Source organism: Simochromis diagramma, unplaced genomic scaffold (assembly GCF_900408965.1).
Source record: "Simochromis diagramma unplaced genomic scaffold, fSimDia1.1 OVJJ01000559.1, whole genome shotgun sequence".
In the NCBI taxonomy this organism is placed as follows: Eukaryota; Metazoa; Chordata; class Actinopteri; order Cichliformes; family Cichlidae; genus Simochromis; species Simochromis diagramma.
In genome coordinates this window covers 37,137-55,269 of record NW_024387382.1, presented here as the reverse complement: position 1 = coordinate 55,269, position 18,133 = coordinate 37,137, and the positions used below count along the sequence as shown (strand labels likewise).

The window sequence follows — 18,133 nt, the reverse complement described above, 5'->3', positions numbered from 1 at the left end:
GCTGAAATATCCAAGGCCTTCCCCGAAAAAGATGTTGTTTAGATTAGAGATGGACTGATCCGATGTTACGTATCGGTATCGGTCCGATGCTGATGTAAATTACTGGATCGGATATCGGAGAGAAATAAAAAATGTAATCCGATCCATTAAATATCAAAAAAGCACCTCACAAAACTTGCGACACGGCGTAACTCAGCTCATAACCGTAGCACGTCGGAGCAGTGTGCGTCACGTGATAGAGCGGCTGTGTCCGGCATTTCATCTCCGAGGAAGTGATCCCAGAGAGAAGTAAAGCAAGTGTTTAAGTTCATCTCTGAATGTTTGTAAAGCATTCCCACATTAAGCTTAACAACCGATATATGGAGCGACTGCCTCTCTCTCTCTCCTGCTGCTACTTCAATCATGAAACTGATCAATGATCAGCTGATCGTCTCTCTTGTTTGTTTTTGGCCCACTTTGCACCAGAAAGAGGAAACCAGCGGCTGAATAACAGAAGCACATTTAAGCTTGATAATCTGTTGTTAGAATTTATTTAATATTACTTTCTAGACCAGGATTCTTTTCTACGTAGCTGACGCTGGTAACTGTGCAGGGGCGAATCAAGCAAAGTTTAGCCAGGGGGGCCGATAGGGCATGAACAGGGAAAAGGGGGCACAAAGACAGACTTTTCTTTCTTATTCTCATTTAAAATGTCGAGCTTTTAATAAATATCTGAATCTTACACCCAAAGTTTTAATCTGATGTAAAATATATAGAAGTCCATTACTTTATAACTAACAATAACTATTAAGTTATATAGTTATAGTTATTAAGTAACTATTAAGTCTAATATACCCTAGTAAGCTATAGTACTTTTTCCTTTGGGAACCATCTGTGCAGTCTGCAATTCTGTTGAAGAAAGATGTTGAATCTATTTAATTATTCTTGAAAAATAATTTATTTCTGTGCATTTTATTTCACACTGCATCAAATTAAAGTTGATTACATCGATTAAGCATCATGAGGTGGAGGGTGAGGGGTGGTTCTCTAATATATATATATATATATATATTGCTCCTGTTACTTAGGTTGCTTAATATTTCTGCTAAGTACTCTTTACAATACCAGAATAGGGAGGATGATGTAGGTTTAACTTTATTAGATTGATCAGTTTTGCTGAACTATGAAATATTTTGTATTTTTTACGTACAGGTATAACAGAATAGCTTTAGTGTTGTTGTTTATTTAAACTTGAGTATGAACTTATACAAAATGCAGCAAGATATTAAAAAAAAACGTTTTATTGATTAAAAAACACTATCTGATTCATATCGGTATTGGCAGATATCCAAATTTATGATATCGTTATCAGACATAAAAAAGTGGTATCGTGCCATCTCTAGTTTAGATGGGAGCATATGTTGCTCTTATAACCTGTATTTTCTTTCGGCACTGACAATGCGTTTCCACACGTGCATGCTGCTAGCTCCATAGGCACTAATGCACCCCCATACACTAAGATGTGGGCTTTGATAAACATTGCGTTCTATTTTAACTTGCATTTTACACAGCGTCTCAACTTTTGGAAGATAGTTTTACAGCTTTATTACATAACTCTATCCCTATAATTGACTTCTCCTCATGATGATTATTCTCTTTACCTATTCAGGAGGAGAGTGATTGCTCTGAGCTGGATTTCTCCATTTGTTCCGACTCTGAATACGTGCCAAGTCAAATTTCAGACCTAAGTGATGAGGAAACCCACAGTCAACAAAGTAAGACACTAAAGATCAGTGACGTTTCTAGCAATAGCGACAGTGATAATGAAGAACTGAGAAACATGACTCTTAAAAAGACACCCAGAACATATGGGAAAAGAAAGAGAAATGATCACAAGGGAGAAAAAAAGGCTAAACGGGCTAAACGGAAATCAGAGGTGACTGTAAAAACATGTATAAAAAGGTAGGACAACAAACGAGTATGGGACAAAAAACATTATTGTCTTTACTGTGGGAAGTCCTAAGCCAAAACATCAAGACACCTGCAGAGGAAGCACATGGAGATGAGTGATGTGTCATATGCCTTTAGCTACCCTCTAGGTTCCAAAGAAAGTAAGGATCTTCTAGAACAACTTCGCAATAAAGGAGACTTTAAGCACAACAGCAAAGTCATACAAAAAGGCAGAGGACAAGTTGTAACATGGAAGCAGCCATCCAATTAAGCCATAGTAGGAGCATATTTACCTTGCCTGTATTGCTTTGGAATGTATAGCAAAAAGACATTATGGAAACGTGAGTTGTCATGCAAAAATAAAAAAATGTGTGTGTCAAAAAATAGACATCCTAGAGTCCAGAGTTATGCTGCACGCCTGCTTCCAATAAAACATTCATCTAAAGGATGTCAGACTATTATTAACAACATGCGACAAGATCAAGTGTCCTTTCACATCAGGAGTGATTCTCTGATTTGCAAATATGGAGAATCGCTCTATGCAAGACATGGCCGTGTGAAGTCTAAGCACCAATATATTGCGCAAAGGATGAGGGAGCTTGGCCAGTTCATGTTAGCTGCAAAAGATATGGACAAGACAGTGAATGTTCTTGAAGATTTGTGCAAACCATCAAAATTTGAGTTTGTTGTCAGTGTTGCCAAGCATCTTACAAACTTTAGTCCAGGCAAAAATGAATATGGCAAACCATCAACAGCAGTCAAAATTGGATTTTGTCTTAAAGGAGCAGTCGAGGTCCTGATTGGACAGACTCTTATGAATGCTGATGACCATGCAGAGAAGGCGGCCAAAAAGTTCTTTGAACTTCTGGACAAAAACTGGAGGAACAGTGTATCTGTCAGTGCTCACCAAACAATACAAGAAAAGAGGTGGAATAAACAGGATGACATTCCCCTCACCAAATATGTGATTGCTCTGAGGGACCATCTCCGTACCGTGGAAGGTGAAGCAAGAGAGAGACTGATGCAGCACATGGATTTGGCAGCATGCAAGGCATTGAACGAGACTGTTTTGGCACAGGTTATTGTCTTTAACAAGTGACGTGAAGGGGAAGCATGATGCTTGACTCTTCAGACCTACAAGAACGTAAAAACAAGTCCCATTAATGAAGACATTTACGAAACCTTGTCACCATTAGAAAAGGAGCTAAGCAAGCTATTAACCCGCAGGGGGAATCAGGGGAAAGAGAGGCAGGAAAGTGGCAGTGTTTTTTGAGCGACAGAATGAAGGAGTCAATGGATTTGTTGGTGAAAAAGAGAGAAGCAGTTGGTGTACCTGCTGAAAATCCCTATCTCTTTGCTAGACCTGGTGGGATGACACACATACGTGGATGTGACTGCCCACAAAAATATGCAAACCAAAGCAAAGCAGAAAACCCTGAGCTTCTGAGGTCAACTAAATTAAGAAAACAGGTTGCCACACTTTGTCAACTCCTGGATCTTAATGATCAAGAGCTCGAGCAAGTTGCAAGGTTCATGGGACATGACATCAGAGTTCACCAGGACTTTTACAGACAGACAGATAAAACCTTTCAAATTGCTAAGATAAGCAAGCTTCTGTTTGCAATGGAGGAAGGCACTGGCACCTTAAGGGGCAAGAACCTCAGCACCCTGGAGGTTTCTGTTGCTGGTATGTATGATAGAGTATTTATTGTCTTTTTTTCCCACTGTCCTGCTATATTGAATTGGAAATTATATTGTGTGGTCAAATAGTTTTACACTTGACTAATCGATAACATGAAGCTTATAACACGAAATCTGTCTCTCGCTCTCCCTCCCTCTGTCTTTCACTCACACAGACACACACACACCACCACCACCATCAACTTTGCTAAAATGTTAATGAAAAACATTGACCAGGCAGCTGCAATCGAGCAGCAACGTCCATCCAACTCTTTTCATGGTTGCTGTGGTCGTGATAATTTTGTGAGGCCACATTGAAAAGGCTCAGATGAGCTTGCTAGAGTTCTATAAGTTGTGCCTCCATCGCTTGTGTCCAGATCACACGCTGCACTGCTGTGCTACTCTGTCTTCATCACTTCCGTTTCTGTGTTTGCACGTGTGAAGTGTGAGACGCTGTGTTGACACCCTCACGAGGGGTGACAGGATTTCAAATAGGGTTTGATTTTCTTGCAACCATCCGACTGATGATTGGGAGCTGGTCGTGAGGTGTTAATTGCTTCTCGTTACCCCATGTATACTACACGATGACACACGATTAAGGCGAAACTTGGGCCGATCGCCAAAATGGACACATGACTGAAAAATCGGCTCAAAATTGCCCAAAAATCGCACAGTGTATGCCCAACTTTAGAATGTTGGTGGTTAGCACTGTTCTCTAATCAAAATTTTGGACTACCAATTACTAATATTTCATCATCTTTTATTGGTGTAATTTCCCCAGCTCCCAGCCCTCCAGCTAGTCAAAGACACCCAGGCTGACCGAAGGAACAAGACACAGAGGTGGATGAAAGTAGGTTTTAATATAGAAAAAAAATCGTTGAAAGTAACATTTGTTTGCATCCCTATTTTACAGCCTGTGTCTACGTGGTAGACCTGTGCAATCTTCTACAGTCCAATAACACGGTCATGCCATAACATCTTCTTATTTTACCTATAACCAGGAATACATGAGCTCCGTTAAGACAATAAAGACCATGAACTGACAATGAATAGGACTGATTATATTGATGGTGTTCCTGTTTTGTCCTTTCTGTTTACAGTACAACAGCAGAACACATTTTTGGTTTCCAATGTATCTTTTCATAAATGAAAACATTATGTTAGGTTGAAATGGTAAGCAGATTTTCAAATCACAAATATATTTACATTTATTGCATTTATTTGTGCCACGGAGAGTTTGATCCACTGAGGTTTTTATTTTTGATGTAATGTAATGCATAACTTGTGGTCACAAGCACCATCTATATAATCAAGCAACAGTTTTGGAGAGAAATTCAGCATCATAGCAGTGGTATGTTTAGAATATATCTTGGTTTGATCATTTCAGTAAATGTGTTACTCCTAAACAAATCTGTAAATGCTTATTAACCAGGTTTCCCACTTGCTCGGTGACCTTAAAGTTGCATTTAGTTTTTGGCTTCATGAGATGATTAGCTTCCAGGTGGAAAGGGATGTTACTTTGAATCTCTGTTTGGAGAAACAGATTTTCCTGTTTAGGAGAGAAGATGTAGAATTCCTTACTAGAGGACCTCAAACTGAATCCTGACTGGCATAATCTTAAATTTAAACGGGCACTGGATTTAAAATAAGATTAGTCTTCTATTCATGATCTCTTGCTTGTTGTTTTTTGGTGCATTGTTAGTGTCGTGTATTTTAAAGTTCATGACAATAGAAATTAGCTTAGGTTATACATTTTACAGCAATGTCATGTTATAGACTTCTCTCTTCATAAAAAATGTCCAAATATAATTGCATCCTTTCAATATTTATTTCTTACATTGCACACGATAATGTGGCCCTCACATGCAGTGATGATGGCTATTCTGATAGTGGTTGTAAGTGTTACCTACTCACTAGTACAGCTGTTGGTATACTGCCTCATTAATAAGCAGCATTCGTGATAAACTGCCTAAAGTTATGTATGTGACATTGACTAATATAAGACACTGATGTTGGCCTGTTAGCTCTAATTCCTAATGGTTAAAATGAACTGGGTGGCATGTTACAGCCAAAGAAACACACTGTTGGCAGAGTTCAGTGCTCAGTAGTCTATACAACAGATAACACTTGATCATGTACACTCACTCTATAGTGAGCTCTTTTATTACAGCAAGAACTAGACTGAAAAACACATGAAATCTGCGAGTTTATCACCACAACCCAGATTCTAATTTTTGTTACATTTGTCAAATGCATTTTTATACAAATGCCACCTTGTAATGGCTGTGCAGTGGGGGGTTTTTTTCTTTCCTTTTGCTTTTTTAATTTAGCTTAACTAAAAGAAGAGTAATTACCATTTATATACTCCTGATGGCTAATATTTGACATCTGGTGTCAGTCACAGGTGAAAGTCCCATAGCAGCTACTCAGAGTAATCCTCAGGGAAATGAGAAGGAGGAGGAGGAGAAAGGAGGAGGCAGTGAGATGGATGAAGGTCAGATTTTCCAGAGTCATTCAACAGAAAGGAAAAAAAATCAGTGAATTTGGATGATGTGGCACATTAATTTATTTCGCAGATGTAGATGGTGAGTTTAAGCATTTGTCTGAAATGTAGTGACACTGTTGTATGTATTCTACTCAAATTCTATTCCAGTACAATCTGCTTTGTACAATAACAGCTACCATTTTTTTTTGTGTGTTTCTGTTTTAGAAGAGAGCAAGGAAGCAAGACTGGCTCTGAGGAAAAGGGGAAAAACCAAAGTGGCCAAAGCAAAGGGTGAGATGTTTTAAGCTTTAAATGTATTTAAAATTTTCTGTTTGCAGTATATGAATCAGGTTGTAGACATGACTTTATTTCCTTATAGTTTTGTCCTCTGTGGCAGAATATATGCCTACACAAACAAAAAACTCTTGATAATATTGATCCAGAATTATTTCATTGGTAATTAGAAAAATTATTGAAAATGTTTAAGTATTGCTTTACAGTAAGTTGAAGAGGAGAATTGAGAGGGGGTGGAGATGGGTGTCAGGGGTGATGTGTTATAAAAGGAAAGCAGCAAGAGCGAAAGGTAAGCTTTACAAGATGGTAGTGAGGCAAGCTATGACGATTTTCATTGGAATGACCAGGATGGACAGGATTAGAAATGACTACATCATAGGGACAGCTCAGGTCAGAGGTTTGGAGACAAAGAGAGACAAGGCTGAGATGGTTTGGACATGTGCAGAGGAGGCTGCCAAGGGATGTTGATGATGGAGCTGCCAGGCAGGACGAGAAGAGGAAGACCTCAGAGGAGGTTCATGGACCTGTTTTTATAGTGTATAACAGCAATTACAGGAAGGTTAAACAGCAAAACACAATAAAATACAAACGAGTGAGAGCAGAAGAGTCAATAAACGCATTCAAAAGTGATTTACTCAAGCAAGAATGGGAGATGCTGTATAAGGAAAAAAATATTGATAAAGCTTATGAGATTTTTTTAGGAAAATTTAAACTGTTATATAATAATCATTGCCCAGTAAAGAAATATAGTAAAAAACAAAAATATGCAGAGTGCCCATGGATTACAAAAGGATTGCAAAATGCATGTAAGAAGAAAAATACCTTATACAGAGAATTTATAATGAACAGAAGCACAGAAGCTGAAAATAAATACAAGAAATATAAAAATAAATTAACGAGTATTTTAAGGTCATGTAAAAAGGAATACTATGAAAAATTACTGATTATGAATAAAAATAATATTAAAGGGATCTGGAAAACATTAAATACCATCATCAAAAAGGGCTCGGGGCAGGCAGACTATCCTTCGTATTTCGCAAATAATGATAGAAATATTACTAATATGAGAGATGTGGTAAATGAGTTCAATAAATTCTTTGTAAGTGTTGGGCCAGACTTGGCTGAAACAATTCCTGATATAACAGATTCTGTAGAGAAAGAAACTAGACTCATTGACCGCAATCCTCATTCAATGTTCTTAACGGTGGTGGAAGAAATGGAAATCATTGATATTGTTGGGAAATCACAAACAAAAAACTCTACAGACTCTGACGACATTGATATGGAAATCGTTAAGAGAGTGATAGAGGGCATTTCCAAACCCTTAACACACATTTGCAATTTGTCCTTACAAACTGGTACATTCCCAAAACAAATGAAAACAGCTAAAGTAACACCACTGTTTAAAAATGGTGACAGACACCAATTCACAAATTATAGGCCTGTCTCTCTACTTTCTCAATTTTCAAAAATATTGGAAAAGGTTTTTATTAATAGACTTGACAAATTTATAGATAAACACAAAATAATAACGGATAGTCAGTATGGTTTCAGATCAAATAGATCAACATCATTGGCATTAATGGAACTGATCGAAAATATCACCAACAATATAGATAAAAGACAATGTATAGTTAGTGTATTCATTGACCTAAAAAAAGCTTTTGACACAATTAATCATGACATATTACTTGATAAACTGGAGTACTACGGCATTAGAGGAGTGGTGTTAGAGTGGGTAAAGAGTTATTTGAGAGACAGGCAGCAATTTGTGAAAATTGGGGAACATCAATCAGAGTGTATGGACATTGTTTGTGGAGTTCCGCAGGGGTCAGTATTGGGACCAAAGCTGTTTATCCTCTATATCAACGATATATGTAGAACATCAGATATATTACAGTTTATTCTATTTGCAGATGATACAAATATTTTTTGTGCTGGAGAGAACTTACAGCAGCTTTTGGAAATTGTCACACAAGAAATGATTAAACTGAAAACATGGTTTGATAGAAATAAGTTATCATTAAATTTGGAAAAAACTACATTTATGTTATTCGGAAATTGTAAAAAAGATGCAGGAGCAAAATTATTAGTAAACAATGTTGAAATAGAGCAAGTTTCGGATACAAAATTTCTGGGTGTGATAATAGATAACAAAATCTGCTGGAAACCTCACATAAAGCATATACAAGCCAAACTGTCAAGAAGCATCTCCGTACTAAGTAAAGTTAAATATTTTTTGCCTTCCAAATCACTCCGGGTACTTTATTGTTCACTTATATTGCCATATTTGGAATACTGTGTGGAAATTTGGGGAAACACATATAAAACTGCACTTCAACCAATATGTAAAATTCAAAAAAAAGCAATCAGGATGATTAATAAAGCAGGATTTAGAGACCATACTAACATCATGTTTTTGAAATTAAAAATACTGAAGTTTATGGATCTTATAAAATATAAAACTGCAATAATTATGTACAAGGCCAGATACAATATGTTACCAGGAAATATACAGAGGATGTTCTATGACAGAGAAGGAGACTATGAATTGAGGGGGAAATTGAATCTAAGGATTCTTAAAGCACGGTCAAAGGTTAAAACCTTTTGTGTCACTATTTATGGGGTAAAACTGTGGAATAGTTTTACTATAGATCTACAGCAATGCTCAGGAATTAGTAAGTTCATGAAAATACTTCGAAAACTGATTTTGGAAGAATATGATACCGATAAAGATGATCACCCATTGTATGTATAAAAATATCAAATTATATCCAAATTATATCAATCACGGTAGCCAAGTTTATATAGGTTCTCCTCGTGTATCGTGTGGAGTATGTGATGATAAGATAAGATAAGATAAGATAAGATAACCTTTATTAGTCCCACACGTGGGAAATTTGTTTTGTCACAGCAGGAAGTGGACAGTGCAAAAGTTATGAGGCAAAAATTTGAATACAATAAGAATAAATACAGTACACAACTGTACAGAATAGAATAAAATACATGATGGGAATTAGGTGAATTATGTGGGATCAATAAGATGCTGAGCAGGGGTAGGAATTAATAAGTATGTTCATACTTCTTCCTACTCCTTTTCAGACCAAACATTGTTACATTATGTCAGACGATTTTGTTTTATTTCATTATATATTTTTTGTTTATCTGAACACATACGTGTGTGTGTGTATATCTACATATATATTCGTATCTGTAAATGAAAATATATGTAGTGTGTATATATTGTTTTTTGTTTTATATGTCTGAAACAAATAAAGATACAATACAATACAATACAATACAAAGGAGGACAGGCAGAAGGTTGGTGTGACAGAGGAGGATGCTGGTATAGGAGGAGGTTGAGGAGATGATCCGCTGTGATGACCCCTAAAGGGTGCAGCTGAAAGAATTAATGTTTCACATTCATTGTTATATCTATGATTAGTTAGGCTACCTATTCTGGTAAGGGACTAGTTTAACCTGCTGTGTTGCGTGAGTTCACACTTTGCAAGAACAGCACTACAAAACACATGGTAGGGTTCTGCAGGTCATTTCACAAGTCTGGAATTTAAAAAAAAATGCAGGCTGAAAATGTCTTGTTATATTATCATAGAAAATACCTGTTTAAGGTCCTATGATTTACCAATTAAAGACAACTACTTTATCTCAATGTTATTTTTTTTTTACAATGCGTATTTTAGTTTCCACCAATTACACACACAGATGTTGTGTTTTAAAATCAAAATTTGTAAAGTGAACTAGATTGACAGTATGGACCATCATTTTCAGTGAGAGGTTTGTGAACAGACAGCAAGAAACGGCAAGTACAAGCAACAAAGCTCATCGAGTAGACTACATTAGGCTTCAAACTTTCCTTTTTGCTAAAGCATATATTTCAGGCTGGACCAGGTGACCCTGAATCCTCCCTTAGTTATGCTGCAGTCTGTTTTAATATCTTCATATTTGCCTAATACTATACTTTTATCTTTTGAAAAATTAGCTTCTGTTTCCAGTACGCTTTTCAATAATCATTAGTGAACAGATGCTCACAATGCCACCCCTTTCATGCGACAATGCAGGTTAAGCTTTTTGTGACCACTTATCCAGATCGCCACTTTCAGGTTAAGTGAATCCAGATTATGGAAAGATAGCCTTGATATGTTGAATGTGCTTTGTAGTACAGGCCTTATGACTAATGATAGACAAAACTTAATTCTGCTCTTTGGTATTGTATCTGTGCGCCAGTCGCAAAACTGTGACAGTTTGTCAAATAAAACGCATAAATTCAGATAAAATGAAAAGATCATGTCAATCAGTTATGTTTGGTTCTGAATCATGATCTAGGTAATTTGTTACATTGTCAAGGATATTAGCAATTGTATTTCATAATTTAAAAAAAATTGACTTAGAATATGTGATGTCACTTAACTAGATTAGGACTACTACCAACAGCACAGGTTTTTTTTATTACTAGTACATCAGAAATATTTGCCTTATTTAAGACAATTGCCAATTATTAAAGTCTGACAGTTTGTTGTTTTTTTACAAGAATATTGTTATTATGAATGATTTTAACAGGAATAATAACTAGTTAGCATCTTATTTTAAAAGGCTAGATGCAACATGTACCTTTGAAAACAAAATGTATCAAAGTCAATTGGCTGTTGTTTCACTCTGTAGATATATTACTCAATAACTGATCTCATGTTTCTGTGAACTCAAAATACTTAATTTAAAAGTGCTTACTACATATCTTGGGTACAATTTTTTGAGTAAACCGTTCAGCCTACAGTTGGGTTAGGCATTTCCTGTAAATATATACAAGCAGAACCCCATTTCAAAAACAAAACAAAAACAAAAAAAATACGGTTACATACATGTTGTAAAGTTAACAGTCCATGTTGTCCTTTGTGTTATTTGTAGAGATCCCTCGTGTGAAGGTCAAGCGGCCATGGAGTGAAGCAGAGAAGACGGCAGTGCAAAGACGGCTGGGAAAATTTGTCGCAGAGCGTAAAGTTCCAAAAAAAGAACACTGCATGAAATGCTTAGAAGCGGAAAAAGACCTAGCTAATCGCTCATGGAAAGATGTTAAAAACTTTGTGTACAACACGATTGTCACTCTGAATCGAAGGTCTGCTTGTAAAAAACTCTTCTAAAATAAGTTTACCTTGATAATGTTAAGACATTATTTAGGATTTAAGATTTAATTTTGTCTTCTCATGCTTGGTTTGTGACTGACTTGACGGCTTTGGTAGCAATTGCGAGTCTGATTGTAATTTGATTGGCTTTATGTTTTGGAGTGGTGAACTGTGAGGGCGATGAAAATACCTTTACCTGGTGTCTTTTGAGGTAACCCGTTTTGGATTTTAAGTTCTAGGTTTTTGCCCAGGATGTTTTTGGTTCATTTATTTTATAATCTGTTAAAGTACATTAGGCATCTAAGTTGTTCACCTTCTTAATGGCTTAATGGTTAGAACACATCCTAAAGTGTCCACCTTTGCTCAGTGCAGCAGAAAACTTGTTTTGGTCTTATGATGTTCATTGGCGAAACGTTTAATTTTGGTTTTAATTATGTAGGAAGCAGGAAGGTCATACTGGTACAGTTGTAGCCATCCTAAGCTTTACTGATTTTTCTTTTTGGCAAAAGTCAAAACAAACTGATCAAAGTTATTGATCACTATTTTAGTTGTAAGTCATTAGACTTAATAGTTGTCTTCATTGTTATAATAGCAATTATTATTCCTCTGGAAGGATGTTACATTGTGAAATAAACTGAATTTGCTCTTGTTGCACCATTGTGGGAATTTCCTTGGTAATTATTAATAAAATCTACAGCGGTATTTGAAATGTAATACTACCTTTTTTGTTATGTAGGGTTGTATTGATAGATTATCAGAACTTTTTAGTTATTCTATTTATGTATAAAGTTGAGACTGTTTAACTTACACATTATTTGGTTGCACTAAAATAGAAAATGTCAAGGAGTAAATGCAAACAGAAAAAAACATATAGACAGAAACGAACTCAAAAGCACCCCCTGGTGAAAAATCACCCGAATGGCACCCTATGGCCATGTCCTCATTCTGATAGTAAAATAAGTTTTTTTTCTACTTGAGTGTTTTAAGATTTTGAGGTGATTTTTGGTGTCAGAGAGCCACCCAGTGTTCAAAAATCGCAAAGGTTTGTCTGCAAGTGTAGCAGAAATGGTGGTCCTCACTTTGATAGTGCACTCACCCGGTCCTCAGTCGTTATGCAAGACAAGAATGTGTGTGTGTGTGTGTGTGTGTGTGTGTGTGTGTGTGTGTAGGTGTGTGTGTGTAGGTGTGTAGGTGTGTGTGTGTGTGTGTGTGTGTGTGTGTGTGTGTGTGTAGGTGTGTGTGTGTGTGTGTGTGTTCCAGATGTGACCCTGTGACCCCAAAGCTGGTGCTAAGAGTCCAGCGGTCCCCCTAACAAAGGGCTCTTATACTTAACCAGACACAGAGCAGGTGTCCTCCTACACCAGGGGTCTCAAACTCGCGGCCCGCGGGCCAATTGCGGCCCGCAGGACGATAGTTTTTGGCCCCACCTTAATATGAAAATGTAATGTTAGTTTGATAATGTATGACACTTTACAGTGTTGTGGGCGGAGCTGAATTAACCCACCAATCAGGGTGGGATATGGATCTCAGGGGACACCAGCCGGGCTTGATGCAAGCAGGGAAACATTTCTCAATGAGTCAAAGTTCCAGCAGCGTTGCCCTGGAGTGTTTCTTTCTTTCTGTGCCTGGCTGGCTTCCTCCTTTCTATTGGGCAAACGCCGACATTCGCCCCAGCGCGCTGCGTTCACAACACTTCAAAAAAAAGTTGTTTTTTTAAGTTGCTGCCCAGCGGGACATTATACGTATATAGATTTATACACACGTCAGTGGGATTTAAAGTTATGTTTCCACAGAGAGAGATCTCATATTAACTCTCACAGTGATGCGTAGGCGGCGGGATAAAAGAAAAGTCATGAACTCAATGCAGCCCAATTTAGTCTGCAGTCACATAGCGACACCTGTTCATCGGCAACAACAGTCCCCGGTAACCCGGACTAATTATAGGGTCGCACCGTAATTTGTGGCTCGATGTTTTTATTTGCATCACTCCGTTTGCATTGCAGCAAACATGAACATTACATATATTTCAATATAATGTAAAAGCAGTCACAACAACTAACATCAGAAACAGCTGATGTTATTTGTTATATGTCACGGTGTCATTTCCGCTTCTTTCTCCTGTAACAACAGCCCGGCGCCGTGAGCAGTCGCCTGTTTTGCGCTCGCTATCCCTGCACTTTCTACCATCTGCAAACGCCACGGTGTTCGTGTCGTCATGAAAGACATGAACATCGAGCGTAAAAACAAAGGAGACTGCTACCGGCTTTTTATCTGCCGATCGCCGTGCTACGGTTGCAAGAAAAAGAAGCAGAAATGACGTTCTCTACGCGTTGAGACGTTCCCCGTCCGTCGGCTAAACGCTTGATTGAAACTTCAATGCGACAGTGACACCAAGTAGAATTATAAATGTCACATAGCCCCAAACATGTCTTTTTCAAAGCCTGCGGTGAAGAGAAAGGTTGGTGATGAGCACCGACAATTTCAGGAAAAGTGGGAAATGCAATATTTCTCTGTTGAGCACAGGGGCACCCCGACCTGTCCTATTTGCACAGAGAAAGTTGCGCTGCACAAGGAATACAATACAATACAATCGGATGATCATCTTCAAGACATACTGAGGGTCGCAACTGCTTCCTCCCTCAGGCCAAATCTGGCTCGGCTATGCGAGAGGAAACGCTGCCAGGTCTCTAGCAGCAAGGAGTAGGCAAGAGAAGCCATGTTCAGAAGAACAGTTCATTTTCTACAGTGTTCCATTCATGTTCAGAAGAAGGTTATAGAACTGTTAATACAGACATTTCAATCTAAATACAGCAGATATAGAAGACTGAAAAATATCTTATTATTATTTTATTTATGTATTACAGATTGATTTATTTTCTTATTAATTCTTAATTTGTTTATTTATTTTTCATATTTTGTGTTAAAAAATAAAAATAAAGAGATTTGAGAAGATTGGAATTTTTTAACCATGCCTTTCTTGTGGAAAACCTAATGCGGCCCAGCCTCACCCAGACTCTGCCTGCAGCGGCCCCCAGCTAAATTGAGTTTGAGACCCCTGTCCTACACCATAAATCAGTAAGAGAGGGTACGACCTCTCTCATGGCCCCGAGTGCTGTGTGCATGCCAGAGCACTCTGGAAGGCACGCAGAGTCTTTACAGACTACTAAGGATCAAACCTCTATCATCATGCAATCGATTATACAACTCTAAGCATATATGAGTAAATATTTCTAAGCATAAATGACAATCAACAATATAAACCTTACAGCTGGTTTTAATAACAGAATTCATTTGTTTCTCAAATGAGAAAGAGCTATCGAGAAACACTCCTAAATCTTTAGTTCTGAACTTTTCCAGTGGGCCAAGGTCAACATTATTAGATAATGCTAATTCTTTTCCCTTACATTATAACAATGTGAGGAGTTAATGCTAAGTATACTGCCATCAGCGGCTAATTCTAATTAGGGGTGAATAATTATTAGTAGCTAATGCTAATATCGTTTTCTCTTCCCTTTTAACAATGCGAAAAGCTAGTGCTAGGTAGGCTGATGCTAGCAGCTAATGCTAATTTGACGTGAATTAGCATTATATTAGTGAGGAGTTAATGCTAAGTAGGCTGCCATTAGTGGCTAATGCTAATTTTAGATGAAAAAGCATTAGCAGCTAATGCTCATATTGTTTTCCTTTGCTTTGTAAGAATGGCAGCAGCTAATGATACGAAGTCTACCATTATTAACTATTGTTAATTTGATGTAAATTAGCATTATCCGATAATGGTAACCCTTTTCCCCTGCAGTATAACGATGTCAGGAGTTAATGCTAACTAGGCTGCCATTAGGGGCTAACTCTAATTAGGTGAATAATTATTAGCAGCTAATGCTAATATTGTTTTCCCTTCCCTTTTAACAATGTGAGCATCTAATGCTAATTTGATGTGAATTAGCATTATATTAGTGAGCAGTTAATGCTAAGTAGGCTGCCATTATTAACTAATGCTACTTTGACGTGAATTAGCATTATGTGCTAATACTAATACTGTTTTCCCTTACTTTATAACAATGTGAGCGGCTAATTCTAAGTACGCTCTTGTAAATAGCTAATTCTAATTTAGTGTGAATTAGCATTATTCAATAATGCTAACACTGTTTTCTCTTACTTATTAAAAATGATAGTAGCTAATACTAATACTCTTTTCCGTTGGGTAACAACGATAATGTTAAGTAGGCTGCTTTTAGAGGCTTATTCTAATTAGGGCTGAATAATTATTTGTAGCTAAAGCTAATACCGTTTTCTCTTTCCTCATAACAACATGAGCAGCTAATGCTAATTTGATGTGAATTAGCATTATATTAGTGAGGAGTAAATGCTAAGTAGGCTACCATTAGCCTAATTTGAGGTGAATAAGCATTAGTAGCTTATGCTAATACCCTTTTCTCTTGTGTTATAATGATGTGAGAGGTTAATGCTAAATAGTCTTCCATGAGTGACTCCTTTCCCTTGCATTATAAAGATGTGAAGAGTTTATGCTAAGTAAGCTGCCATTAGCAGCTAATGCTAATACTGTTTTCCCTTTCTTTATACAACTTGAGCATCTATTGATAAGTAGGCCACTTTCCTCTGCTAAGGATTTGTGTGAACATGATGGAAACTCTGATAAGCTAATGCTGCTAAGCTAATGCTGTTTATGGGCCCTGTTAGAATCAATATTTCATTCTCATTCTGTTGTTTGAGAACAATAACAGAAAAATGTGCACTTGACAAAAAATTTATTGTGAATTCAGCTGTGAATGTACAGTTTGTCATTATTTAAGCTTCCATTTCCAAATGTTAGCTGACACTTTATCAGGTACACCTGTGACCTAGATGTTCCTGCAAACAGACTCCTTGGAGACCCCTACATAAATATCCATGTACTATCCAGCTAGACTAGTGTGTCTGTCCCTGAAAATATTCCTGCATGTGTGATTGTTCATGTTTCATCTGCAGGAAACAAACAGGAAGTGAGTGAAAGACACAGGAAATGTTTCCAGCTCTTCCTCCTCTATCAGATTTTCTCTCCATACCTGAGAGTGTCCAGTCTCCAGCCTGGATCCTTCAGTCCAGCCGACAGCAGCTTCATTCCCGAGGGACCTGGATGATTGTAGCTCAGGTCCAGCTCTCTCAAATGGGAGGGGTTGGAGCTCAGAGCTGAGGCCAGAGAAGTACAGCCTTCCTCTGTGATCAGACAGCCTGACAGACTGCAGACACACAAAACAACAATCTATCTGTCAACAGTTGTTTTCTCTTTGTCACAATAACATCTATCCATTTACATCCATTCAATGTAACTTTATTTATAAGTGACAATACCCAACAGACAACAACAGTCATCTGAAGCTGTTTAACAGTGTAAGGTAACAGCCTCCACTGTGAGCAGCACTTGGTGATGGTGGGAAGAAGAACTCCCTTTGACACAAAGATCCTCCCAGTGAAAACAGGCTCCAGGAGGAGCATCTACCATGACTGGTTGCAGGGTGAGGGGAAAGAGAAGAGATGAGCTCAGAGAGACAAGAACAAAACAGAGAGACAAAAGTTAAGGACATGCAGTAGTGACATATAAAAGCATCAGGAGTGAAAAGAGGGGAGAAGAAAGCAGAGCATCATGGGAAGTCCACCAACAGCCTGAGCCTATAGCAGCATAACTAAGGGATGGTTCAGGGTCACCTGATCCAGCTCGAACTATAAGCTTTATCAAAAAGGAAAGTTTGAAGCTGATCTTCAAAGTAGAGAGGGTGTCTGTCTCCTGAACTCAAACTGGGAGCTGCTTCCACACCCAGTCCAGCATAGCCAGGGTTTCTTTGCTGCTTTGACAAAACCTCAAATCCCAGTCAGAGATGATGAGCATCACCACAGTGATGATAATTTCTCTGTAACCCAGGCTTTCTGCTTCAGGATCTGTGCACGCTCACAGAACAAGGAGACCTTTAAACATCATTTCACTAAATGGATGGACTGAGCTCAGCCTACAGATGAACTGGTGCCAGAGATCATAAAGAACATCAAACAGTCAAATTCAACACTTTTAATGGAAATATGAGATTAATGCTGCAGACAATCATGAACCTGCTGAATTCATGAACATCAAGAATGCAGCGAGTGGTAAAATAAAGATTTGACCTCAGTGTGCTCAGTGTTCCTGTCTATTCCTAACATATTCCTAACATGATAGCTGCACTTTCGAGCTCTAAAACTGGAACTGACACAAATTCAAGCCTCAAGACGCAGCATCACAAGAAGAACACATGAGCTGTAGAAGAAGGAGAGGCTACGAAAGCCACGGCGTTACAACATGAACCAGCTGTTGGTCTCTCTGGAGACTACTGGGCGTGGCTGGGTAACCATGGTTACCTGGGAGTTACAGAAACGTGCAGAACATGTGATTCATGTTGCACAGCAGTGGGACATTTGAAATAAAGTCAGCACACTCAGTACAGATAGTGCATCAAATATGATGCTGCTGCCAGACGTCTGCCTTTGAACACGTCCCTGCATCGCGCACAACACCAAGGTTGCCATGGCAATCACAGCTGACAGGGACAAAGTGCACAGCTGGAAGCCTGCAGGTATA

The 18,133-nt window shown here is 38.0% G+C and overlaps 1 protein-coding gene and 1 long non-coding RNA gene across 3 annotated transcripts in view; both read right to left on the bottom strand.

The window, feature by feature from the left end:
• Positions 1–18,133, bottom strand: part of LOC120720121 (ribonuclease inhibitor-like) — a 59,731-nt gene that overhangs the window by 19,935 nt on the left and 21,663 nt on the right. The window contains exon 4 of one of the 2 annotated variants that reach the window (XM_040009753.1): positions 16,590–16,763. In XM_040009753.1, the coding sequence (XP_039865687.1) occupies positions 16,590–16,763 (174 nt within the window). Of the gene's footprint in view, positions 1–16,141; positions 16,764–18,133 lie in introns of those variants that run through there. The other variant, XM_040009752.1, reaches the window with a different exon arrangement.
• LOC120720123 lies at positions 5,154–6,824 on the bottom strand. The gene is made up of 2 exons (XR_005692803.1): positions 5,975–6,824; positions 5,154–5,515 (listed from the first exon to the last, which is right to left on the bottom strand). It is a non-coding gene; the product is annotated as an uncharacterized LOC120720123 (long non-coding RNA).